Source organism: Dermacentor albipictus, chromosome 5, assembly GCF_038994185.2.
Source record: "Dermacentor albipictus isolate Rhodes 1998 colony chromosome 5, USDA_Dalb.pri_finalv2, whole genome shotgun sequence".
Classification (NCBI taxonomy): domain Eukaryota; kingdom Metazoa; phylum Arthropoda; class Arachnida; order Ixodida; family Ixodidae; genus Dermacentor; species Dermacentor albipictus.
Genome location: NC_091825.1, coordinates 29105719 through 29132442, shown reverse-complemented (window position 1 = coordinate 29132442; position 26724 = coordinate 29105719). Strand labels below are relative to the sequence as shown.

The window sequence follows — 26724 nt, the reverse complement described above, 5'->3', positions numbered from 1 at the left end:
TGTCCATTATAATATCGGCTATACCCGTTTGCTCTCTGACCGAAACCGCTCTCTTTCTGTCTCTTAACGTTATGCCTAGTATTCTTCGTTCCATCGTTCTTTGCGACTTCCTTAACTTAGTCTCAAGCTTCTCTGTCAATCTCGAAATCTCTGCCCCATATGTCAGCATGGCTGATATTCACTGATTGCACGCCTTCCTTTTCAATGATAATGGTAAACTTCCTGCCAGGAGCTGACAAGGCGTGCCGTATGTGATCTAACCCATTTTTATTCCATGAATTTTCTTCTCATGATCAGGGTTCCCTGTGATTAGGTGACCAAGGTAAACGTACTCCTTCACCCGACTCTCGAGGCTGACTGGCGATCCGGAACTCTTGTTCCCTTGCACGGCATTACATGGTTATCTTTGTCTTGTGCATATTAATCTTCAACCCCAATCTTACACTCTCGCTGCTATGGTCCTCAATCATTTGTTGTAACTCGTCTGCATTGTTGCTGAATAAAACAATGTAATCGGCCAACCGAAGGTTGTTGAGATATTCGCCGTCGATCTTAACTCCTAAGCCTTCCCAATTTAATAGCTTGAATACTGCTTCTAAGCACGCAGTGAATAGCACTGGAGAGAGTGTCTCCCTGTCTCACCGCTTTCTGTATAGGTATCTTCCTACTTTTCTTGTGTACAATTAAGGTAGCTGTGGAATCTCTGTGGATATTTTCCAGGGTATTTACGTAGGCGGTCTGTACCCCTTGATTACGTAATATCTCCATGACTGCTGGTATCGCTACTGAATCAAATGCCTTTTCGTAATCTATGAAAGCCATATAGAGAGGCTGATTGTAATCTGCGGATTTCTCGATTACCTGACTGATGACAAGGATGTGATCCATTGTAGAGCATCCTTTCCTGAAACCTGCCTGTTCCCTTGGTTGGAGGGTATCTTGGAGAATATTTTATATAATACTGTGAGTAAGCTAATGGGCCTATAATATTTGAATTCTTTAATGTCTTCCTTTTCGTGCATTAGTATAAAGTTTGCATTGTTTCAGATTTTCAGGACCCTTGCACTCGATAGACGCTTCATATAGAGAGCCGCCAGGTTTCCTAGCAATATGTCTCCTCCATCTTTGAATAAATCGACTGTTATTCCATTTTCTCCTGCGGCTTTTCCTCATTTCATGTCTTACAAGGCCTTTCTTACCTCATCGCTAGTTATAGGAGGATTTTCTGTATGCTGTTGATTACTGTTTCGAATAGAGTTATCCTCACTCCTCTGAGTATTGTGCAGCTCCGTATAGAATCCTTCCGCTTCTTTTACTATATCTTCGAGATTGCTGATGATATTACTCTGCTTATCTTTCAGTGCATATATCTTCGTTTGTTCTAGGCCAAGTTTCTGTCTCACTGATTTCAGACTGCGATTATTTTTTACGACTTCTTAAGTCTTTCTCACTTTATAGTTTCGAATATTACCTATTTTCACCTTGTTGATTAGTTTCACCTTGTTGATTTGTTGATTTCACCTTGGAAGAGCTTACCTACTGGTTTCCTTGGTACCTTACCTCCCACTTCGATTATTGCCTCTGAGACCAACCTCGTTAAGGTTTCATTCATTACATCTATGTCATCTTCATCTCTCTGTTCTAAGGCGGCATATTTGTTTGCAAGTACTAGCCTGAATTCATCTGCTTTCACCCTAACTGCATCTAGGTTGACATGTCTCTTCTTGACGACCTTTACTCTGTCTCTCTTCAAATTGAGGTGAATCCTAGCCCTGACTAGTCTATGAAAACTGCACTTTACCGCACCTATCACTTCCACGTCCTGTACTATGCTGAGATTGGCAGAAAGTATGAAATCAATTTATTTTTTGTGTCCCCATTAGTGCTTTTCCAGGTCCGCTTTCTGTTGCTACGCTTTCTGAAAAAGGTAATCATTATTCGAAGCTTACTCCTTTCTGCGAATTCTACCAGCATCTCTCCTCTAGCGTTCTAGAATCGACGCCGTAGTCGCCAATTACTTGTTCACCAGCCTACTTTTTCGGCACCTTTGCACTGAAGTCGCCCGTTACTACAGTATACTGAGTTTGCACTTTTGTCATCGCTAATTCAACATGTTCATAAAAATGATCTACTTCGTCATCATCGTGACTGGATGTTGGAGTGTAGGCTTGTACTACATTTAATCTATACCCCTTATTAAGTTTGATTACTACTACAGCTATCCTCTCATTAATGCTGTGCAATTAGTCATTGTTGCCCGCCATGTACAGATGAATTAGGAAGCCTATCCCGTATTGCTTCTTATCTGGGAGACCGCTATAGCAGAGGACATGCCCATTATTCAGCAGTGTATAAGCCTCACCAGTTCTCATCTCACCAACGCCGATTATATCCCAAACAATGTCTGATAGTTCCTCAAAGAGTCCTGCTAAGCTAGCCTCACTCGACAAGGTTCAGCTGTTAAACATTGCAAGGGTCAGTTTCCATTGGCGGCTTGTCTGGACCCAGAGATTCTCAGCAGCCTCTGCTGCGTTACATGTCTGACCGCCGCCTTGGTCAGGTGCTCCGCAGTCGCTGGGGACTGAGGGCCATTGGTTAATTGAGTGATTCAATTGGGAGGGAGAGGCTGAATACTGCACCCGGGAGGCCAATTTCTGTTCTGGTGAGGGAGTGTTTTGTTGAAGCTTAGTGGACCTTCCTAATTTGGTTGTACTTTTATTAGTATAGCCCCACTTGCTCTCGGCATCTTTTGCCGATGACAGGTGTCACTCCAAGCCTGCAGATGTTGTGCACTGGAGGAGGTGAAATTCAAAGTCACCGTCGTAAAAGAAGAAAGATAGAACGAAAGAAAAAGAAATCTTATAGAAAGATTCGAACTTCCGGCAATGGCAAGCGAGCATTCGACATAGCTCAGTCATATAACCCCATAGACGGCGAGGCTACCTTAACGCGGATAAGTGCAGGCCAGGTAGCCCTACATGGCTAAAAACTCCTCGGTTTATCCGCGATATAAACATCTCAGTAGGCACATATTCAGCAGCGCGTTTCGGATATTTCTGCAACCTATTTCGTAAATCTTACGTGCCTAACAACTTGGTCGTGCATCCGCGATATATGTGTTTTCCTGATCGCGATGAGTGACTCAATATAGAACGAGTTCTAAACGGCTCTGGCCTCGTAGTTCCGCAATCGCACGTGCGCAGACGACCGTGAACTCGGCCAGGCAAACCCTACAGGCGTACCGATGACCATTCACAGTTGCGAATATATGCTCGTGACCTACATGAGTACAAACGGAAACCCGCGAAAACGAATATATTTGCAAATGTAGAAGAAATAACTGGATGCAAACTACTACTTCTTATTTTTGATGAAAATCGGTATGTGAATTTTGCAACTTTTGCCATTACGTGATTTATTTATTATTGTGGGCGTGCTACTCCAATCCTTCACAGCGCTGCAATTTTTTTTCGCTTTTAGGAGGGGGGGGGGGGTCTGTCATTAGAAAGTCAGCGTGACGCATGTCGGTAGAGTCAGTTTAAGTTCATTTAGCATATCTGAAATGCCTGAAAACATGCTTGAATTATCCGCGGTATACGGGTTTTGATGATCACGCCAGGTTCACGGCATAGGATTTCTCAGTGGTTCTAACATCGTGGTTTCGGACTCTCCTATACGCAAGTGGCCATGAACACGGGTAAATACACGATATACTTCAGGCGGAATTGAACAGGACTTAAAGGTAGTGTGGAAAAAAAGAAAATGAGAAAATGAAAAAAAAAATTCAGTGCTTACCGCGAATTCCCTAGTCCCGTCTGGATGGAGGTACATCAAACAATTCATGGTCTCGGCTGTCGGTCTCATGCATCGAAGTCTTTCCGAACGAGGCGGCACTGGTACTGATGCGCCGTGCAAGGCTGAGAAGTTTTACAAAGCTATAAATGTGCTATCTGTGTACATTGCTATCTGTTTCTCGCGGAGTACGCAAGTTCACACGTCACAACTCTTCGGGATTTCGTCGCGCAGGCGACGAGCTCGGCACAAACTGCTTAAATTTGCACGATAACTCTGGGGCTAGCGCAACCTGCTCTCAATTTGGTATCGATTACCGCAGTGACACAGATGAGATTGCTCGCTGGTGGTGGAGGTGAAAAGTTCGATGGCCCTCTCAGCTCTGGCGTCACGTCAGCGACCCGAGCCAACCATTTGCGCTGGCACCCGTTGCGGCCGCGCTCTGTGGGAGGCTCTCGGTTTTCTTCGGTTTCAATACAGCGAAGTGAGTTAGGGATGTAAACTCAATTTTAATTTCTTTAATTATGGATTTTACGTGCCAAAACCACTTCTTGATTATGAGGCACGCCGTAGTGGAGGACTCCGGAAATTTCGACCACCTGGGGTTCATTAACGTGCACCTGAATCTAAGTACATGGGTGTTTTCGCATTTCGCCCTCATCGAAATGCGGCCGCCGTGGCCGGGATTCGATCCCGCGACCTTGTGCTGCAGCCTAACACCATAGCCACTGAGCAACCACGGCGGGTAGATGCTAACTCGTATGGGCGCTTATCTTATTCGAAGGTCTCTGCACGCAATGGACACGGCCCAGCCAGTGTGATTGATGGCCAAAGAGAGGAGTTTACGAGAGTTAGCGGGTTGTAGCCTCCGTTCCCAGCCCAAGGCTGCGCCTTGAGCGAAGGCCATGTCTGTGCATGGTCACTAATTGATGACAATGGCTTCTACGACGTAGTCTAACTCGCACTTCCGTGCTCATTCGAAAGAACACGTTGGCCTTTCAGCCAGAAATGAGGGCTCACGTCTTACTGTTATTGCGCGAACTATGCTATGAACTCGATCTGTGCGACTGTACTACCGGACAGAGCAGTTCCGATCACATTGCGCGCAGACGCTTTTAGGTGCGGGTACACAGGAAGGCGTATCAAAGGATGGTGCCTGTGGGAGGTTAAGCTATCTATATAGTTTATCCCAAGTAATGCTATCACTAACGAGGCTAAACTATTTGCAAAGAAAAGAGGGGGGGGCGGCTGCTTTACAAGATAAAACCAACATCGTCTCGTTAGTAGTGACGTCGCGCCTTTTTTCCGCTTATCATTGACTAGCTACTTAGTCGAAATTTATTACATAAATAAATTAATACTTGCACAATTGCGCTACCTCGTACGTCAATTGGTGTATCGCATTCGAAATCTTAACATTAAGTAATTCGCCGTTTGCCACATTTTCGTGAGTTCTGTTCGCGTTCAAGAGTTGTGCCTCAAAGCGCGAGGCCCACCCACGCGCCTCGCATGCACGAAAGCTCCGCTCCTGAAAGGAGTTGAATGCGACTAAATCTACTCAACGTCGGACTTGGCGAACGCAAAGAAGTGACAGGTCGGTGGTGTAGCTGTAGGCTGCTGCTGTGAGTGGGCAATTGCATGACGCTATGACAGATCAGTGCGCATCGGCCTAGCGTGGCGATAAGGACTACAAATAAACAGCGATGCAAAAGAAAATATGAAGGCGAAAGCCCTGAGTGGCTCGTTGCGCGAAGGCCTTGGAAAATAACGCGGTGTCCAGTCAAGTGCTACAAGAAAAAAAAGATTTATCAAACCTTCCACTGTGTGAAGAAGGACGAGGAGCGAAGCTGTGGCCTTTCATCTCTATCAACGCGTCTACTTGTAGATAGGTGGCGGTAGTGGTGGTGGTTGTGGTAGTATAAGTAGTAGTAGTAGTAGTAGTAGTATTGAAGGGCACAAAGAAGGAATACATCTTTCGACTGTGGAGTGATTTAAGCTTAGTCTTTTACGTAGTAGTCACGCGCAAGTACCACAGAATGGCAGACGGAAATGCCCCAGCATTCCCAAATTCCCTGTGAACTACATAATTGTGAAATGTAAATGAACTTGGCGTAATGTTAGAGTCGTTTTAGCGACTGATTCTCATAAGAGTTGCATCGGGATAGTTTCGATAAAACAAGAGCTACAGCCGTTTTCTGTAACCACACTCCTTCCGTAAACGGCCATGTACTCACAGCCTACGGGGAATTCTAGAGTTTACAGCTTCAGTGTGGACTAACTAATTGCGACAAGTAAACGAAACTCGGCGTAAGGATAGAGTCATTTTAGCGGGCAATTTAGGCACATTTTTTTCTAAGCTATCTATACTAGATTAAGAGTTACAGAGCATTCGCGAGAAACTGGAGACGACATTTTTTTTTTTCGTGTCGACGTGACGCCTGGACGGACGGACATCGACCACCACCTATAGCTATATGCAGCTTCGCTCTAAAAACACCCGTGACCTTCTCCGAGCGAGGCGCGGCTGGAGAGGAGGAGGAGGGGCGCGCGCAGACAGAAAAACACGGGTTGCGTCGCTGATGTCACGCTGCGGCGGCGGTTGTAGCGACAGTCAACTACAGAGCACTAAACGACAAGAGTGGACACTCGAGCCTTTTTGCAGCTGAGCTATGCAGATTCGCCGATTACGCTAGGTGGCAGCGCACATCCAGAAAAATGCGGCTGCGGCCGTGGCTCCACAGGCGGCACGACCCAACACGTGCGAAGCCCAGTCCGGCTCGCGGCGTCATGATTCTGTAAAATTCGCTCGAGGATCGCTGTTGGGCTCTTCTGCCAACATCTGACACTACTGCTTCGTCGCCGTTTCATGGTGAGGCCACAGGAAGTTCTTTTGCACGTTGTGAAACAATAATTCTCTTTATATTTCGTTATGTCACTGTGAAGCCGCCTGAAAGAGTGACGGAGTGTGGCATGGCGGACTTGAAGCCACAAACAGCTGCTGCCCATTTGCAACGTTGCATTTAATTTTGTATTCTTTTTTCATCATGCGCAGTAATGAATGGTTATGCCAGTGATAACAGCGACGCGGCAGCACCCGTGCTGCGAGTCTTGCTGGAAACAAGGACGAAGTTCAAAAATAAAATAAAATGGTTCGTTAAGAAATGCCACCTATGCACACATGCCGTTCATTGCAAAGGGCTTTATGTTGGTCTATTCAAGAAAGTCACGCGCAGCGGCTTCGGGAAAAGTATGGTGCGCCAGTTTTTCTAAATAAATGTGGCAATTTTCAAAGTCCTGCACGCGCAATATTTACAATTTGGCAATATTGCGCGCTCTCTCATCCTCCTTAGCAGGCATGTACGCTTCGGCATTGTTAGCTGTTTTGCACTGGGCGGAAGATGCTGTTCATGTTTTGTGTATGCCGTCCTTAGCGTAGAAAGTTTGTTTCTTAGCATTTTTATCAGTGCTTCCCTGACTTGAGGTCAGAAAAAATATACAATACGCGAAGGAATGTAGCATCTACGTTAAATAGCTTTGTAGCCTCTAGTATTGCTTACCTTCTCCCTGTCATTCTATGTATTGCAGGAATCACCAATATTTCTTCCGCAAAATGCACTCCACAGCCAAAGAACATCACGCATATTCAAGTGCAAATCTCTAAGTATCAGAAGATGATTACAAGGCATCTAAGACAGCAAGTGAATCCCCCCCCCCCTCCCCCATACTGTCGAAGTGCTTCATTGACTAAGGTGCCAATATCTTCTAGCTCTTAAATAAGTGACTCACTGGATTATACCTTCCAGATGAAGATATTGGTGCACGCCCAATTGTTGTTGTAGTCATTTTATTTTTAGCAAACAACCATTCACATAATTTTGCTACCTTATTTCACCCTCCTTCGTAGAAGTACAATAAAAAACGTCCATTTATTTCTTCTGAAAAAATATATTCTTGAGCAATTGCGGGCTTGTCTGTGTAGTTTTCTTCTACTTTTTTCATTCTCTGGATAGTTGCAACACATCTTGTGCATGTCCTTATGCTTGTGGAATGTTTATTACCATCACCTTATTAATTTCCAACTATTCGCCATTACTTGCACTTCACAGGTTTTTTCCGTTTTCATGCGTCTGCCACTTTCGGGTTATTGGCTGTCCAAAACGCTGATTGATGTTGAAGGGAAATAGTACATTTATTTACAATACTACTTTGGGTGCAAGTTATTAGAAGTACACTATGGCAAACAAACTTGTTCTACGTCCTCACTAACAGTTGACATGACTGTTGCGCTAATTCCCAGCTTGAAACATAACGACTGCGACTATAAATAAAACTAACATAAAGTAAAACACCTCCGTGCACTCGTCACCGCAACATGCAAACAGCGGCACAAGCGCCTGCATGGAATCACTCGATTCATGCAACGTTACTGGCCCCAAAAAAGAATAAAAGGAACGAAAATGAAATGGCCTCCATAATAGGGCGGCGTGTGGCGGCCATCTTCGAGGCAAGTGCGTTTGGACGATTTCGCTAGGTGTCCCGAGAGCAAACGTCGGCCGCAGGCGCCTTCGCGATGTCCACGCTTTACCTTTACTATATTACTCTACCAGTCAACTGCGAAGCCAGATAGGCTGCGATGGAGGACGCTCGCCAGGGCCCCATCGGATTGCGCGGTCGGCCTCAGAAGTACGCTACTGCCTGGCATGCTCGCCAAGGGAGAAAGGATGTGCGACGTGGGAAGAGGCGGGAGCAAAGCTTTTGAGCGCGAGTGGTGCTTTCCCCGGCGGAGAAGACGCAACCAAATTGTGTTCAGCTTGTGTTACACATTTGTAACACTTACTGGCGACATGCAGGCTGCACCGTAATGTAGTGCATCCAGTGCTCGCATGTGTCGTCGAGGAGGTCGAACTGAAAGCTCCACACGTGTAGTTCACATTGTGGCTCGTTATGCCTTGGAGGAAGTCTGGCCACTCCCATCATACAGCTTAATGCATTACCAAGTGTGCAGCAGGCTTTCGCCTTTATGTGTTACAGGAGTGCAACGTGCTGCCGAACTTTCTAAGGCGAGAGCCTTAAGTGGCTTGTTGCAATGGCGCATACTCGAACAAAGCCGCGTCTGGTCCAGTTAGCCAAAAAATAGGATCATCAGGAGTGGCTCATACACCCCGCAAGCAAGCAAAGATGCAATGGCTGAATATGAATGAGGAAACGGAAAAAAAGAGAAACGAAGAAGGAACGAAAGAATGAACGAAAGAAAGAACGAAAAAAAAAACGAAACAACCCTTAGGTAAGGCATGAACATGTGTTGTTGAGGAGGTCGACTTACAGCGCCATACGCTTACTTCATACTGCAGCTCGTTATGTCTTGCAAGGAACCTGACTCCTCCGATTGGAGGATATAACTTAATGCATTACCAAGTATGCAGCAGGCCTTCGCCTTTGCGTGTTACAGGAGCGTAACATGCTGCAAATAATTTTTTCTTTACTGAGTGCTGCTGTTTTATCTCCCGCTTGCCACTTTCACGCGACCATCAAGTCCGCCATTTAGCCCTGTTAGTTTTTCGAAACGACACGGTCGTGCTAAACGCGCGGGGCAATTCTTGCTCGCTTTTTGGAGCACAACTTTGAAACGCGAAAAAGAATTACTGAGTAGGACCTAGGAATTGAGAAACTTATAAAAAAATTATATATATATATATATATATATATATATATATATATATATATATATATATATATATATATATATATATATATATATATATATATATGTATATATATATTGTTACGTGTGGGAAGACACAGATGAAAGAGACTACACGTTATTTACACTGGAGCCAGGCTGACACTCGCTCGCTCCAAGGGCACAACCAACTTCATCGTCGTTCTCGCGGCGGCTCATCTCTTGAGCATCGCTCGATGATATTGTAATACTATTCCCCCGGCGGCAAGAGCATCGTCACGGTGCTGTTAAATATCCAAGGTGCGTGGAGAGTTGTAGGCCTTGAGTGGGGCAACGTGGACAATGTCACTGGTTGTCACAGCGGAGGACGTAGTGGGCGTGGCTAGAACGATTTCATAGGTGACATCGGTCACTTTGCGGAGCACGCGATATGGGCCTGTGGAACAGGAAAGCAGGCCGACTTTATGCGATGGTGACCAAAGCAACACGAGGGCGCCGGGCACAAAATGGACATCACGGTGACGGAGATCGTAGCGTTGTTTCTGCTTGCCTTGACACACTTGTAGACGAGCGCGCACAAGTTGGCGAGCATGGTCAGCATAGGCGACTGCATCACGGGCATAATCGCTAGTTGAAGCTGTGGCGGACGGAAGCACAGTGTCCAGTGGTAGCGTCGGTTCACGGCCATACAAGAGGTAAAACGGGGAAAAGCCAGTAGTTTCGAGACAGGAGGACTTGTATGTAAATATAATGTAAGGTAGAGCCAGGTCCCAGTCACGGTGGTCGCTTGAAACGTATTTGGATAGCATGTCTGTAAGGGTGCGGTTCAAACGCTCAGTGAGGCCGTTCGTTTGGGGGTGGTAGGAGGTGGTAAATTTATGCTGTATTAAGCAGGCACGCATAATGTCGTCAATGACTTTGGCCAAAAAGGCACTGCCGTGGTCTGTAAGCAATTGACGCGGAGCACCATGCATCAAAATAATATCATGTAAGCGGAAGTCCGCAACATCAGTTGCGCAACTCGTCCGCAGAGCACGGGTTACGGCGCAGCGGGTCGCGTAGTCCGCCGTGACTGCAACCCACTTGTTTTCTGATGTGGATTCCGGAACTTGGCTGAGAAGGTCCGAGCCGACACGATGGAAGGGCTCGGCAGGGATGTCGAGCGGCTGCAGGTAACCAGCGGTGAGCTGGGAAGTCTTCTTGCGTCGTCGGCAAAGTTCACAAGCGGCGATGTAACATCGTACGGAACGGGCAAGGCCTGGCCAGAAAAAAACGGCAATGCACACGGTCATAGGTTCGAGATACGCCGAGGTGTCCTGCCGTTGGGGCGTCGTGAAGCTCTTCTAGAACGGTGGAGCGGAGGTGTTAAGGTATAACAAGTAGGAACTCAGAGCCGTCCGGATGAAGGTTACGACGATAGAGAGTACAGTCGCGGAGGACGAGGAGGCGTAGAGCAGCATCGGCCGGAGAGTGTTCAAAACGGTCGATGAGTGCTCTGATGTAGGCTTCATGGCATTGCTCGTCGGCGACATGAAGCAGCTGGGATACAGAGAATACGCAAGAAGCACTGGCAATATTGGAGGAGTGAGCGTCGTCAACAGGGTAACGCGACAAACTGTCAGCGTCTTGGTGCAGGCGGCCAGACTTCTACACCACGGAATATGAAAATTCTTGTGGCCTCAAAGCCCATCGACCAACGCGGCCTGTAGGATCTTTTAGCGATGAGAGCCAGCAGACAGCATGATGGTCAGTGACTACGAAAAAAGAGAGACCTTAAATGTCAGGTCAGACTTCACAACCGCCCAGCAAGCCATTCTCGTTCGGCAACGGTATAGTTGCGCTCCGATGGTGCTAGGAGGCGGCTCGCATAAGCAATAACTCGATCCTGGCCACGCTGACGCTGGGCTAAGACGGCACCTACGCCATGACCGCTGGCATCTGTAGTAATTCTGTAGGGGCATCAGGGTCGAAGTGGGTGAGAATGGGTGGTGAGGCTAGACGAGTGACGAGACGACAGGAGGCGCCGGCTTCTGCAGTACCCCACCAGAATTGTACCCCTTTCTTCAGAAGATTAGTTAGGGCCTAGCAATTGTCGCAAAATCTGGAACAAAACGACGAAAGTGCGAGCACAGATCTACAAAACTTCGAACGTCTGCGACTGTCTTCGGAACCAGAAACTCTCGGACAGCGCGAGTTTTGTCGGGATCAGGCTGTACTCCGGAAGCGTCAACGAGATGGCGTAGAAGAGTAATTTGGCGATGGCCATAACGACATTTGGACGAGTTAAGTTACAGCTTCGCCTTTCGAAATACATCAAGTATACTTGTGAGACGTTGGCGAAAGACGATGACGTCGTCAAGGTAGCAGAGGCATGTGGACCATTTGAAACCTTGGAGCAAGGAGTCCATCAGACGCTCAAAGGTGGCAGGGGCGTTGCATAATCGAAATGGCATTACTTTAAATTGGTATAGGCCATCAGGTGTGACCAACGCGATTTTTTCTCTCCATATCGTCAACAGCAATCTGCCAGTATCGCGAACGAAGATCAACAGAAGAGAAGTAGCTGGAACCGTGCAGGCAGTCAAAGACTTCGTCTATACGTGGGAGCGGGTAGACGTCCTTCTTAATAATGTTGTTCAGATGACGGTAATCTGCACAGAAGCGCCATATGCCGTCCTTTTTAACCAACACCACAGGTGACGCCCAGGGACTCGACGAAGGCTCAATGATGTTTTTATCTAGCATTTTGTTCACTTCATCTTGAATTACTCGGCGTTCCGACACAGAAACTCGATACAGTCGTCGGTGAACAGGCGCAGCATCGCCAGTAAGAATGCGATGCTTGACCGCGAGCGTCTGGCCTAAAGGGCGATCATCAAAGTCAAAAATATCGTGGTAGGACAGTAATACTTCGCAAAGGTCTTCAGCCCGCGTAGAGGACAAGTCCTTCGCAACCATTTTCTTTATGTTGGGATCGACGCCCGAGGCTGGCGCGAGGGGCATGCTAAGCTCGCGAGAACCATCGGTCGATAACGCTGCCACGTATTGGTCGCCTAGACAATCAATGGTGGCAAGGCAAATACCTTACGGTAGAATTTGCTGTGCCAATCCAATGTTATAGACAGTCATGCGAGTGCGGTTCGCAGTAATAGTAAGCATACTGTGAGGCACGGTGACGTCATACTGTATTGGACTGTCGGGCAGAGGAGCGACGAGGTACTCGCCATCAGGAACTGGTGGGAAAGACAACAGTTCAATGTAGGCTATGGACTTTGGCGGCCGGCGAATAAAGCCGATGGGGCTTAGGGGGCACTGGGGTGCGTCAGAAGGTTCTGCGAGAATCGGCAACGCAAGGCGAAGGGTACTGGAAGAGCAGTCAATAAGAGCAGAATGTGCGGAGAGAAAATCGAGGCCGAGAATGAGGAGGTGGGGGCAATGAGCGATTTCGGTGAAGAGGACAGGAATGTGGCGGCCGGCAATGCTGACACGCGCCGTACACATGCCGATGAGAGGCACAGAACCGCCATCCGCAACGCGGATGACGCGTGCCGACGCTGGGGTGAGGAGCTTGTTCAGTCGTCGTCGGAAGGCAGCACTTATAATAGATGTGCTCCTGTATCGATCAGGGCCGTGACAGGATAGCCGTCAACGTCAAGAAGGTTTCGGTTAGTAGGTAACGTGAGCAGAGGATTTGAGGGCAGGGTCGACAACGCAGCTTCACCTCCAGAAGCTGCAGTGCCTAGTTTTCCGGCTGGGTCCGGCAGGCGATATGCGGCGAAGAGAAGCGGAGGGGTTCGGGCGAACGAGACTCATGGCGTCGAGGTGAGGGCGAGCGGCTGTAGCGAAGGTTCGGAGCAGGGGCATCAGCGGCAGTGGGTTCTTGGCGGGTGGCATACGGAACAGAAGGCTCAAAGATGCGGGAATAAGTGATGGCGTATGTCCGAGGAGGTGGTGGCCATCGTTGCGGCAGTGACGGGCGACATGGCCGATGCGACAACAGTAGAAGCAGATCGGCCTGTCATCACGGGTACGCAATTCGGACGGGTTGCGACGAGATGTGGCAGAAAAGGACTGCCGGGGACGAGGAGGGCCGCTAGAGAATTGGGGAACACGCTGGGTCGAGACGTGAAACACACGGAGTTCAGACCCATGTTCTCAAATTCCTGTCTGACGACGGCCTGAATCATCGCAATGATGGTTGCTGGCGGATCGGGAGGCGTCGTGGAGAAAGCTGGCGAACAGGTGGCCTCAAGTTAGCGTTGAGCAATACGGGTGACGTCGTCACAGGTGGTGGTCTGACGCGGTCGATCCTCACATGTCGACATAGCAGTAGTGCTGGGTAGCCGCGCAATGTGGTGTGAGATACGGCGACTCTTAGCTTGCTCAAGGCGACAGCATTCTTATATAATGGCGTTGATAGTCGAGACGTTGCCGAAAACACGCGAATTGAAAGCGTCGTCGGCGATGCCTTTTAGCACATGTGCCACTTTGTCTGCTTCGGACATATTATCGTCAGCTTTGCGGCATAGAGCCAAGACGTCGAGGATGTAGGAAACGTACGGCTATGTAGATGACTGAACACGAGACGCAAGAGCCTTTCTCGCGACAGCCTTGCGCCCAATGGTGTCCCCGAACTGTTGCCGTAGCTTTTCTTTGAAACTGTCCCAAATGGTTATCTCGTCATCATGCGTTTGGTGCCACATGAGTGGGGTGCCGCCTAGATAAAAGATGACATTGGCGAGCATAATCGTTGGGTCCTACCTGTTGTTAGCACTGGGGTGTTCATAGAGCTTGATCCAGTCGTCGACATCCTGTCCCTCCAGGCCAGAGAACATACCTGGGTCACGATGTGGGGCAACCGTGACGACTGGAGCAATCGGACAAGCCGAAGCCGTTGCAGAGGCGGGCTCGTCACCGGAAGGCATGGTGACAAGTTCAGTGTGCCGACCACTTCGGAGTTCCGTGGTGAGGACGGGGATCGCTGACCTCCGCAGGAATGTTACGTGTGGAAAGACATAGACGAAAGAGGCTATTTACACGCTCTATAAGCTTGCGCCAGCCGGCCTAGGCAAGAAACTGGATCAAATCGAGAACGTCAAATACACGATATACGCCGATGACGTAACGCTCTGGGTCCCCGGAGGTAGCCTGGGATTAATTGAAAACGCTCTGCAGGAAGCGATCGACGTGATCGAGGAATACCTCGCTCCCACCGGCCTGCGATGTTCGCCTGCGAAGTCGGAGCTCCTCGTCTACAAACCATCGAGGAGCGGTCCCAAACCAAAGAACGAAATCAGAGACACACACGTCATTACTCTCGGAACAAAAGACGGAGGAACCATTCCACACATCAGCAAAATCAGAGTCCTTGGGATGTTCATTGAGAGCAACGGCTCTAACGCCGCTACAGTGGAGAAGATCGTGACAAAGTCGAATAATGCCTTGAATCTCATACGACGCGTAGCCAACAGACAACACGGCCTTAAGGAAGAAATTCTCCTCAAGCTAACACACGCCTTTGCGCTATGCCACTTCACCTACGAGGCGGCCATGCACAGATGGAAGGTAGCGGAGAAGGACAAACTCAATGTACAACTGAGGAAGCTAGTCAAACTGGCGCTGGGAATCCCCAAGAACACCGAGACAGAGCTCCTGCTGCAACTGGGGGTACACAACACACTTGAAGAAATCGCCGAAGCTCAAGAACGGGCTCAATGGACAAAACTCTCTGGAACCAAACCGGGTAGAGAAATTCTAGCCAAACTAGGTCATGACACCACAGTAATCGAGAATCTATATCAAAGCGTTCCGACGGACACACGCAACTCCTACTGCCGCGGAACATGAACCCCCCGCCCACCATCAACCCAGAAGGCTGGCACGCGGATCGTTCATCCTGCGCGAAATACGTGATAAGAAGATCCTAGCCTCTTTCATTGACGCGGCACAGTACCCAACCAGGAAGGCCTTCGTTGCCACCACGATCAATAAGCAAGGTCAAATGAGAAACGCTCTCACAGTCAAGACCCACAAGTCCGAGATAGCAGAACAGGTTGCCATCGCACTCGCGCTCACAGACCCGACCACCATCCACGTCTACAGCGATTCACGCTCGGCCGTCAAAGCCTTTCAGAAAGGAGCAGTTGCAAGACAAGCACTACAAATAATCAATAGATCCGCACCGTTGCAGCATCACACCATCTGCTGGTTCCCGGCACACCTCGGAGAGATCGAGGACGCCCCTCGCAATCTCAATGAGATGGCTCACAGGAGCGCGCGTGACCTAACCTTCCGCGACGCCACCTATTCTGGTCGTGACCATCCCAGCGAGAATCGGGACCCTCCCTCCACATATAACGAGATCATAAAGCACTTTTGTCTAGACCGCAGAATATACAGCACACCTCAGAATAAGCTCACCAGGCCTCAAGCCCTGACGTTCAGAATGCTTCAAACAAACACGTACCCCACGCAGAACAGACTACATCACTACATGCCTGACCTATACAAAACATCATATTGCGAAAATTGCCATAGCACACTAGACTTACATCACTTGCTCTGGCCGTGTGGTCGGACCCACGCAAACAAGGATCAAGACTCCGCCAGGATACAAGAAGCGTTACGCAGCACGGACCTGGCGGAGCAGTTCTGGGCTGTCCAGCGAGCCCACGATGCGGCCAGGGAGTTACAACTCCCGGTCCCAACGTGGGAGTAGCCCGCTCTATGGGACCTTGCGCCCCGTAGCTCGCAGGACCTTTCTATAAAGTTACTCCATCCATCCATCCATACACTGGAGCCAGGCAGCCAGGCTGACACACGCTCGCGCCGAGGGCACCGTCCAACTTCATCGTCGTTTCTCGCGGTGGCTCGTCTCTTGAGCATGGCTCGATGCTATCGTAATATATATATATATATATATATATATATATATATATATATATATATATACATATATATGTAGAGAGAGAGAGAGAGATGGGCGCCCTCGTTTCCGGTATGGGAGAAGCAGGGCAGAAAAGCCGCTTGGTGCACGCTATACTCCGTTCCATACATAGCAGTCAGCGTTGTGGAGGCTAGAGAGACTTCTTACAATGGCTTTCTTCGCACTTGAATATTATGATGTGTGGTGCGCGACACGGTGCGGTGGTCGGGGCGGTCAGGAGCAGGCGACAAGGAGTGCGCGCGCCAAGTCAAATTCCGTACTGGAAGGAGAATGACGACAACGCCGAAGAGCGTCCGGCACGTGAACGCGTGGCGCAAGAAAAACAGCTAAAAGAAGAAAAGGAAACCAATTAGGTAGAACCACGGGGCGTCAGGCAGCTAATCGGAGAATGCCTAATCGGCCAGAAAGAAAAAAGATGGCCAGGCTTAGCTTGGTTAAGCCAAGAATGCGTTGCATATTGCGTGGCCGCGCAATATGCGGCCGCGCGCGACCGCGCCAGTTGGGGCCCAGCTTTTCCTCCGTGACGTGGATGGATGGATGGATGTTATGAGCGTCCCCTTTGGAACGGGGTGGTGGGTTGCGCCACCAAGCTCTTGCTACTATACTGCATGCTCGCGCGAGCGAACGCTGTTGGTCCACAGCGTAGCATGCACGAAGTGCAGACGGAAAGTGCGGAGTGATAACTTTTCTGGACCGAACTTCTTTCGTAGTTTCCACAGCTACGTATAAAACGGAGTATAGCTCATACAGAAGGAAAGAGCCTCTACGCTGAAGGTGAAGCTTGCTTCGTGGAAGCATCACAACGCGATACTTCGATTTCTCCCATTGCCTCTGAAAAGGAATGAAATTGAAAACTCTCGCAGTAAGACGCTCTCCGGACGCACCCTAAAACCTATAGTGTACATCCAAAATTTGCAATACGGTCTGGTGAGTGACCCTGTAAAATGTAGACCGCACTTAACGACTGAGTCTGCCCTGTTGACGCAGTCCCATATCCGTTCACAAACTTATAGCACAAACGTCGGGTTTGCATTACGTCGTGTACGGCGTCTTACGTGTAATTGCTTATCCTAGATGTGTTCGACGACAGGCATCAGAATTGCTTTCCCGGTTGTAAGCATCCATTCATTCTAGTGATATTTTTCTCGCAACGTTACGTATTCTTAGATAATCAAGCTTTCATTTGCATAACGATACTTTTGGCCTGTTTTAAACGATTTCTTCATGTCGCAGCCCTCTGAGGAACTTCCATTTTTTGTGCAATTACTAGGGTGTAAAACAAAATATATATAAGCCCTAGAGAATCAAATCACTTCAGGAGGTCGGTTCGGCATGGTAACTACCCAATTCGCCGCATTAGAGATATAACAGGCATAAGCTTTATATGGCAAAGGTTATACGTCTCCGCTTGGATTGATTCCACAGTAAGCTGTCTGCGAAATGATTTTCCATAAGTAACATGGATAACACTGTTTTAATTCTGAGTAGCCTGGCGGTGATAGGTAATGCACTTGTATGGGAGAATGATGTCGCCATGGTATGGGCGGAATCGTGATGCTGTGCTGCGGAGCGAAGTGTCACGGCCGCTTTCGCTATAAAGACCGGTAAGGTAATGACACTTTTTTGTGAGAAGATCCGTTGATCACGGCATCTATATACCGTGCGGGCTATTAGAAGTGAGTGTTGAGACTGCCAAACGAGTACCGAGAGACGTGTACGAGGACGTAGTTCTTTCCTTGGGACTGCTTTTTTTAGCAATGTGCCAACCTACTAGAGACATCAAACACAGAAGACGCTACTTAACACACCCACATATCTTAACTGTAATAATTACTTCTGCGCGTGGAGTTTGTTTTTCAAGCCCCAAACTGTTCACTTCTGCGCTGGTATCTGTTACCTGTATAACTTCTCTAATCTTACGCGAGCCTCGGTTAGCCCCGCCACACCGACTACCGATGAGTGCATACAGTTTCTCACTATAACACATAGAGGGGAATCTGGCGCCACCGTCTTGGGAGTTTCCTAAGGGGCACTGTGTAAAACCCCTTAAACTTCGTAAAGTAGTGACACTGTCTTCCTCCGCCTTCACTCCTCCTTGTTCCTCCTCTCTTTCACGCTGCCTTCTCGACCGTGGCACCGCCTACACTGCTCGAGCGTAGCAGCGGCGCCAACATGCGCTCCTCGCCACTCCGTAGACGTTGCTCGAGCAAAAATGGCGCTGATGCACGGCGCGATGGCCCACGTGATGCTATTAGGCCAATAGCGACGCGGGGTCGGCATTGGCCAGAGCGCGCGAGGAGGCGGCGGCATTCTTCAAAGCGTGGCACTACTTTACGAAGTTTAACGGGCTTTAGCGCTGTGCCGTCATGGGAATGACGGTATATGTGTCTGCGAGGCTTGTGTTGTCTGGTGTTGTAAGAGGCTTCGTATAAAACGTGGATATGACTGCACAAGTAACATGTTCTTAAAGTAAAATCTTCATAAAACGTTTCCATTCACGCATATTATATCTTTGCTCGCCTATACAATGCATGACCAAGCGAACAAAAGCAAGAACAGACAACAAACTGTTTCAAAGCAAGCGAGAATCTTGTCGTCTGTCCCCCAACTTTAGCGGCCCGCTATTACCTTTTACGTATCATATAATTGTACATACAATAACAACTTCTCATAGTTAGACAAAACATGTTTTTGTGTAATAATAAAGCTAAAACAGCTTTTTACGTGCTGTTTCAGTAGAAAATGAATCATTGTGACCGACGGAACGATCCTTGCCAGGCGCGTCTTCAAGCGGTCCTGGCTCTCCGAGAACGATGCCAATCCGAAGTCACAATTTACCGCAGTGCATCAGCGCCAGATTTCCCTCTATGTGATATAGTGAGAGACTCTATGGGTGAGTGGGAATGGGAAGAACGAATGACCAGACTTCACGAAATGACACAACACCATAGATTGCAGAGGCGTACATTCTCAAAGCCACAACCAGAATTAAGCGAAAATCCGCCACCTAAAACGCCGACTAAGCAGCGCAAAAGGAAACATGTTCGTTTGGGCACCTCCAACTAATATTTCAAGCCGAGTCTCTCTTACGAGGAAGCTTCCGCTTGGGTGCTCCTGTCTAAACACATGTAAAAGAACAATTCTTTTTTCTCGGCAACCACAGCGCAAGATTTGGAGAGGTTTGCTGCATATAAAAGAAAAGCTTGAAATATAGCTCCTGTTTTTCACGAATATTTCATTTTGGTCGTAAGTTTTTATTAGCAAGTGGAAAAAATCGAAAAATTTCTGAATTTCAAAGCAGCGAGTTTACAACTCTGTAACTCAGCGATTACAAACGATATCACAATTATATGAATTGCGCCTAATAGTACATCTAAAGCGGACAAAATTGATATGTTACACATGAATATAAAAAAAAGTTGTAATCTGGAAATACAGATTTTGCCACACCCTTGTAATCAACGTAACAAACTGACGTAAGATGTAAAATGGCATGAAATCTGTCTGCTTTGAATGATCTGATGTGTGCCTTTTGCAGAACCGCGATATCTGTTCTTTATGCAAAGGTATGAATTGGTACACTTCGTGCTTCTATTTTTTTCAAACGGTCAAATATTTCAAAATCTTTTTAACAAAATTCAAGCTCTAAATCTAAATTCTGCTTCCAGCAGTCACTAGAATTTAACTTTCTCAAATGAAACAAATTTCGTTAGACTCGGTCCAGGGGTTATCTCATAAAAAGTTTTTGCGTTTTACATGTATTTGAATAGGCAGCGTTAGAGTTGGGCCCGAGCTAAAGCTTCCTCTTGAGGAAGCTTTAGCTCGGGCCTCCGACGCTCCGACACTGCCTATTCAAATACGTGTAAAAAACAAAAACGTTTTTCCAATATAAACCCTGGACCGATAATAATAAAATGTGTTGCATGTGAAAGAGACACAGATGTACTATTATTTGCAATTCCCAGCATTGTATTATCTTTTTTCATTGTTGAGTTACAGAGTCGTAAACTTGATAGTTTCATTTTCTGACAATTTTCGACTTTTGCCAATCTTTAATAAAAATTTGACGACCTAAATAAAAAAATTCGAAACCAACAGTCACTAGATTTTAAGTTTTCCGTTTAAATGCGACAAGCTTTGTCAAATATGGTGCGGTGGTTGCCGAGAAAGACGAATACTTCTTTTACATGCATTTAGATAGGAGCACCCGAGCTAAAGCTTCCTTTTAAGCTTGATCCAAGACAATGCGTAATGGTTTCACATCTGCTCACTTGTAGACTCGTTCGGTTAGTGCGCTAGCTGCACACATCTGTGAGCGGTAATATTTGCACCATTCTAACACGCCACGTACGTTAAGCAAGCAGAGCTGTTCCACAAGTCTGATAGTTATACGGGAAATAGCGTTTCGGCGTTACAATGCCACGTAGCTTGATTTGTGGGTTGGCATATGTCTATTGCGACGAGATCCACAACGCTTAGGACAATTGTGGCGCTTCGTACATCATGCACTGCTCATGACAGCGAGTAGTGGAGTCGGTACTCCAAACGTGCGACTGTGAACAAAGAGAACGTGGCTCGAAAAAGCGATTGATGTTTAAACTTTGATAAGAGTATACTAACTTCATTTTACAGTATTTGTAACTATTGAACCACCACCACTATGCACATAACATTTCTCTTATCAGGTTCACTGACTCATTCAAATACTATGGTGCTCACATTTCCCAAGGCCTAATTTGGACCCTTCACAATACTCAAATTTCTGAATTGAATTCTGGGACTGTCCTTGCCAAAACCGCGTTTTAATTATGAGGCACGCGATAGTGCGGGACTAAGGATTAATTTTTACCACCAGGGGATCTTTAACGTGCCTCCTATGGACGGGACACGGGCGTTCTTGCATATCGCCTCCATCGAAATGCGGCCGCCGCGGCCGGGATTCGATCCCGCGACCTCGTGCTTAGCAGCCCAACACAATAGCCGCTAAGCCACCACGGCGGGTAATGTAATTGCTAATTCTATAAATTGTGCCTTAGGCTACATCCGGGCAACAATTGTCTGGCGTTTTTCTTTGTTGAGTTTTAGCCTACAAAATCTTGTCAACGCTCACTTAAATATCCGAGGGCATTATTTTTATTTTATCATTACAAAATAAACCTGAATAAAACACTCAAATCAGTCAAGAATCAAGTTCTACTAAATTCGTTCTAGCTGATTATGTGTACAACAGCGTAGTTTCGCGGCGGTAATATAGATGACTCCATCTTTCCATTAAGACCAATCTTCGCAGAATATCTCGACTACAGGTTTACCACTGGCTTCTTTAGTGGCTACAGCCTAACAACGGACTCATCATACCCGTCCATCTGATGCCCCGCACCACCCAGCCCAATGCTCTGCACTCATCGCCATGATCATCACTCATAATCTTCACTCCACGTGATCCTACCATAGCGTTCGAGCAGTTGATTTTATTTGTAAGTACTGCGTGTCACTGTAATCACCTCCTCATTCATACTGTGTCAATCATCAACTCAGCTTGCTTCAAATCCGCCGTTGAAGAAGCTGTGTCTACCCGCGATAACGCGCGGCAATGTCCCGCATGTACTGTGGGCTCGTCTTGAATATTATCTTATCTTCTGTTATTGTACCGACCGCTCACGTTGTCGCTCGCCGGACCCCTGAGGTAAAAAATAAATATCTTAATTTTAGGTGTTGTGTATCCCTGTCGAATATATACGTTCAAGTGGATTCGTGGACCACCTGTGTTAGCGGTGAGAAGGGATTTAATTAGGGCCTCAGAGAGAGGTAGTTGGTATTCCATAACTAGTAAACTTGACGTCCGGAGGATGAACAGTGACAACAGACGCACGAACCGCCCTCCCCCCCCCCCCCCCACCCGCACGAACTTCCAGCTACACTTTAAACCGTACCATTTTAAAACAAGATTACTTGGAAGATGGCGAAGAATGTTAATGTCTGACTGCGCGTCACTGTTTTTTTTTTCGCGCCTCAAGATTACAAGTTGAGGGACTTATATTCGTGATGGCGTCTTTTCTGTGATACGTTACAAGCATTTTATAATCTAGGCAGAGCTCTCACAAGGTTGTTTATGTCTTTAAACAATGTCTATATGTATTAGGATTTTGAAGTAGTACAGCGCATTTACTACACCCGGAGAGTACTTGGTTCCGAGGCAAATAACGACGATAACTTCTATTTCTTATATGGCTCATTGATGGAATTGGTGGCTAAATAGCTGGCGAACCTGAGGAAAGCGGATGCTGGCACGAAAAAAATGCTTCTACATTTACAGTATTTATCGCGATGAATATTTGATAGAGGCCATATACAGGAACAAAGTTACGCTGGTACAGCTTCAAAGCCAGGTTAAGGTGGGGATACGGAAATAAATGTTACCGCAATTGAGAATCCAAAACCATTCCTGTAACGCAGCGCAGATACAATGGAGCCGCACGAACAATGAATCGCGGCCCCTTATGCTTCACTACTCGAACAGTGTGTTTGTCTCAGCTTGCACTGAGTGAAGGCAACAAATGTGATAAGTGGCTCGAAAACTGCCTCATTAAGAAGCTAAGATCGATAGTGGGTGCGACCAAAACACTTGTCGGGAAGGGCCGAAGAATGGCTGTCGGATTACGAGTGGCCTTCGAGATACGCTTATCGTAATAGCGGCGTTTAGCGGAACTTGAGAAAACACACGAAGACGACGTGTTTGTGATACTTCGTCTTGCCATTTGCGAGTATTGTTAACGGCGGGTGTAAGAAGTGTCATACCAACTAGCTCAGTCCTTTCTTTAATTGTTGCTAAACATGCCCCACAGTTAGCAAAAGATGTCACGACGTCAGTGTAGCGTATAAGTGTATCACGTCCGAATGCTCGAAAACGAATGCGGGCGTCTTCAATGTGTTTGTGCGCGTAACATTCGCGCGACACACTGTTTCAACTGCACTTTCGAACTTTGAGCTGTTCATTTTTTTTTGGAGCTCTGCTGCGTTCTTATATATCCAAACCCGCCGTGGTTGCTCAGTGGCTATGGCGTTAGGCTGCTGAGCACGAGGTCGCGGGATCGAATCTCGGCCACGGCGGCCGCATTTCAATGGGGGCGAAATGCGAAAACACACGTGTACTTAGATTCAGGTGCACGTTAAAGAACCCCAGGTAGTCGAAATTTCCGGAGTCCTCCATTACTGCGTGCCTCATAATCAGAAAGTGGTTTTGGCACGTAAAACCCCATAATTTTTTGTCTTATATATCCAGAAGCAATCACGCCTAAGGCAGTTGCAACCTGTATTTTATTGAATATTCATGTTGGCACTAAAAATAAATAGGAAACTTCCTTAGCGTCACAACCCGCGCGCAACCCCGAGCGCAACTTACTCCGTCTGTACCCTTTCTTCGTGCACGCTATAAAAATTAGGGCACCGAACGATATAGCTCCAGCTCTAAATTCAAAACATTAGCATCATGAACACCCTGGCAACTTTTCAGACTCTATTAGACTTCATAGGACTACAAAAAAGAAATTTCGCGTCACAGTACCACGGGAAGATCAGTTGACGCTTGCATATGAAGGCACCTTCGCGTACATTTTTTTAAAGTAGCGTACCATCCATAATAGCTGTAAGGCACTAAGCACAGCCTCAGTGTACGAATGATTTTGTGTGAAATTATAGGAATATAACAGAACAGCGATGTTGCATATGAGTAAACATGAGCGAAAATTGACATTTCTACCAACGACGCAAAACTTGACAGAAATGCGCACTTTATCTGGTAGTAAAGCTCCGGCTTGCTGGCCTATTCTATATATTTGCAATGCGGCAAAAAGAGACATCTCTGCTTTTCACACTTGTGGCGAGAAGCTAAAATACATGCAGTAATTAATGGTTCTCGCTGTGGTACGCAAACATCTATTGATCATTCACAAAAAAAAAAAGGAAGCTGTGTGCAACTCTTGTGTGCCAAATCTCGAGGATACAGTGATTTCTTTATTAAATTATAGTACAAATATTTTCTATGATTGCCAAATTACTGCACACAAATGGCAACAGCAAATGAGAAGTAAAAAATTTAGAGGAGGCTCATGCTTTGCCTTTAAGACTGTAACGCGACAGCACTCAAAAGATCCCTAACTGCTTCTCACGTTACCCATAAACTGCAGCTTACGTAACTGTAATCTTGACCGGCAAACGCTGGCGGCGAACTCTATGCACGAAGTCGAGCTCTTTGGTAGAAACGCGGCCTCTTGTGTGGGCCGATGCCGGAGGTAGTGCACAGGCACGCCAAAAAATATTACGCGATTTTCAGGTTATTGTTCTTCTTTTACACTTTAAATATTTAAGTGTTAGAAGACTTAACATAAAAGGCATGCACTACCGGTGTTACACGACATACATTTGTGGGCTGTCATTCTCAAAAGTGCGAGCAATAACTTTATCAAGAATGTAAAACAACGCCTTACCAACTTTAGTGGTACAATGGTCTGGCAATATAGCCCGTATATACCGCATGTCGTATAGCAAGGCGTGGCACATACATATACCTAACTATATACGAAAATTTTCGTTCACAGACGACTCTGTCGACACCGACACCGGATTTTCTGCTACACGCGTACGGGGCCTCTACCGCTATAGCGTTAAAAAAAGCACAGACATGCACTTGATTCGATGCCTCCCACTTTTCGCTTCCTTAATTCACCCAATGCAGCGTTAAAACAAAGCGTATGTTGAGAACAACGACGAGTCGGCAAGCATCGCGTTTCAACACACCTTGCCTTCTCTGATTTCAGCTGCCAGGCGGATGGCGGATCGCAGGAGCAGCTCGTTCTTCACGGCGGGTGCCCTGTGGGGCTTCGTCCAGAGGTAGCGAAACCAAAACAACAGCCGAACCGCGTTGCACCAAATGAAGACGAACGTCTCGAGGAACAGGGCGCAGAGCCCTTCACGAAAACTAGCCATGTTGTTCGCCCCGCCGACTCTGCGTCCGGGATGCCCGCTGTATCGGAAATGAGGCCCAGACGCACCACCGAGATAGCGGCGGTTGCGTTGAGAGAACGATAGCGCGGCGCCGTTATTGCACGGCGAGAGCTGTTACGAAGGCAAGGAGGACGCGCACTGCCGCTCGAAAATCGTAGCCGGTGCCGCTCGCATTATCCCGCGACGACGAAAATAGACAAGGGCGGCGAGATAGCGCGAGACGCCGCTTCCTCTGCAATCCCCGTGTTGTCGCTACGCGCAGGAATCGTGGTAACGCACTACTCTGCGCGTCTGCGTTAGCCTTTCCGGCAAAAAACGAGCCAGGCTGTCGTTTCGTAGGTTGTGACGGCATTGTGACATGTCGGAACGTACACAAATCATGACAATAATAATAATAAAAAAATGCTCAAAGAGGGGCGGTGCTTTGCTAAGTGCTTTATCGAGGACGGCGCACCACCGCAGTGAAATAGTTTGTGGCATTTCTAAATTTGTTCATTTTGCGGAAACACCAGAATACGAGTTACGTGAAAGAAAAGGGTAATTAGCGCAGGCTAGCGTGACTTCTGACTGGTGAATTGAAAAAGCGACGCTATCCTGAATAGCATCACGAGAGTGCGCAGCACGACCACGAGTAACGTAAGAAAAAAGAAAAATAAAAGAAGCTCTAGTCTATGCGCATTTATTATTGTATTCGATTGTCTCAGCAACTGCAGGAAGCGTGTACGAGCTGGTTTGCTACTTTGCAGAATTTTAGGGTCATAGAAGGGAGCAGTTTTTTCCGTTAATGAGAGTTGTGCCAAAAAATTTAGAAGGCCGTGGTCCGTGATTGATACTTCCTTTCAGCTACCACAGCTGAAATGGTTTTGTGTAATGTTGCCTTCATGTCGCACACAACAATCTATGCAGGTGTTTTGCGGTCGCCAAAGCATGACGAATGCGCTAATAAACAACAACCTCGTTTGATAGTTGATTATTGACTTTCGCAGTCATCGGTGGTGACTGAAAAATACTTGTAATATATTGCTTGAATGGCAGATGTAAAAGCAAACGAAGCAAATAAAGGACTCCGCGCGTGCTTGCTTTCTCCTAGTTTTCAAGCTTATAGAGAGGTTTAATTGGGCGTCCACAGGAGCTGGGTGTAGGCAGGAAAGCCGCGTAGGCGACAGAGCACATGCGCAGTACGCAGGGTACGCACGGCCCCTTGCGTGCGTCCGCAGCTTTTCAAAAGCTGTGCAGCGTACGCTGCGGCCTCTGTGGGCTTTGAAGGACGTTCTCGCGTGTCCACGAGAGCGCATTTTTCGAT

At 47.3% G+C, this 26724-nt stretch overlaps 1 protein-coding gene across 1 annotated transcript in view; it reads right to left on the bottom strand.

Annotated features, from left to right (window-relative positions):
• The window catches only part of LOC139059866 (fatty-acid amide hydrolase 2-A-like), a 109746-nt gene extending 84056 nt beyond the window's left edge, over nucleotides 1–25690 (bottom strand). The window contains exon 1 of the mRNA XM_070538339.1: nucleotides 25215–25690. Within this exon, the coding sequence (XP_070394440.1) occupies nucleotides 25215–25403 (189 nt within the window). The 5' untranslated portion in view covers nucleotides 25404–25690. The remainder of the gene's footprint in view (nucleotides 1–25214) is intronic.
• Nucleotides 25691–26724: the final 1034 nt, after the last annotated feature.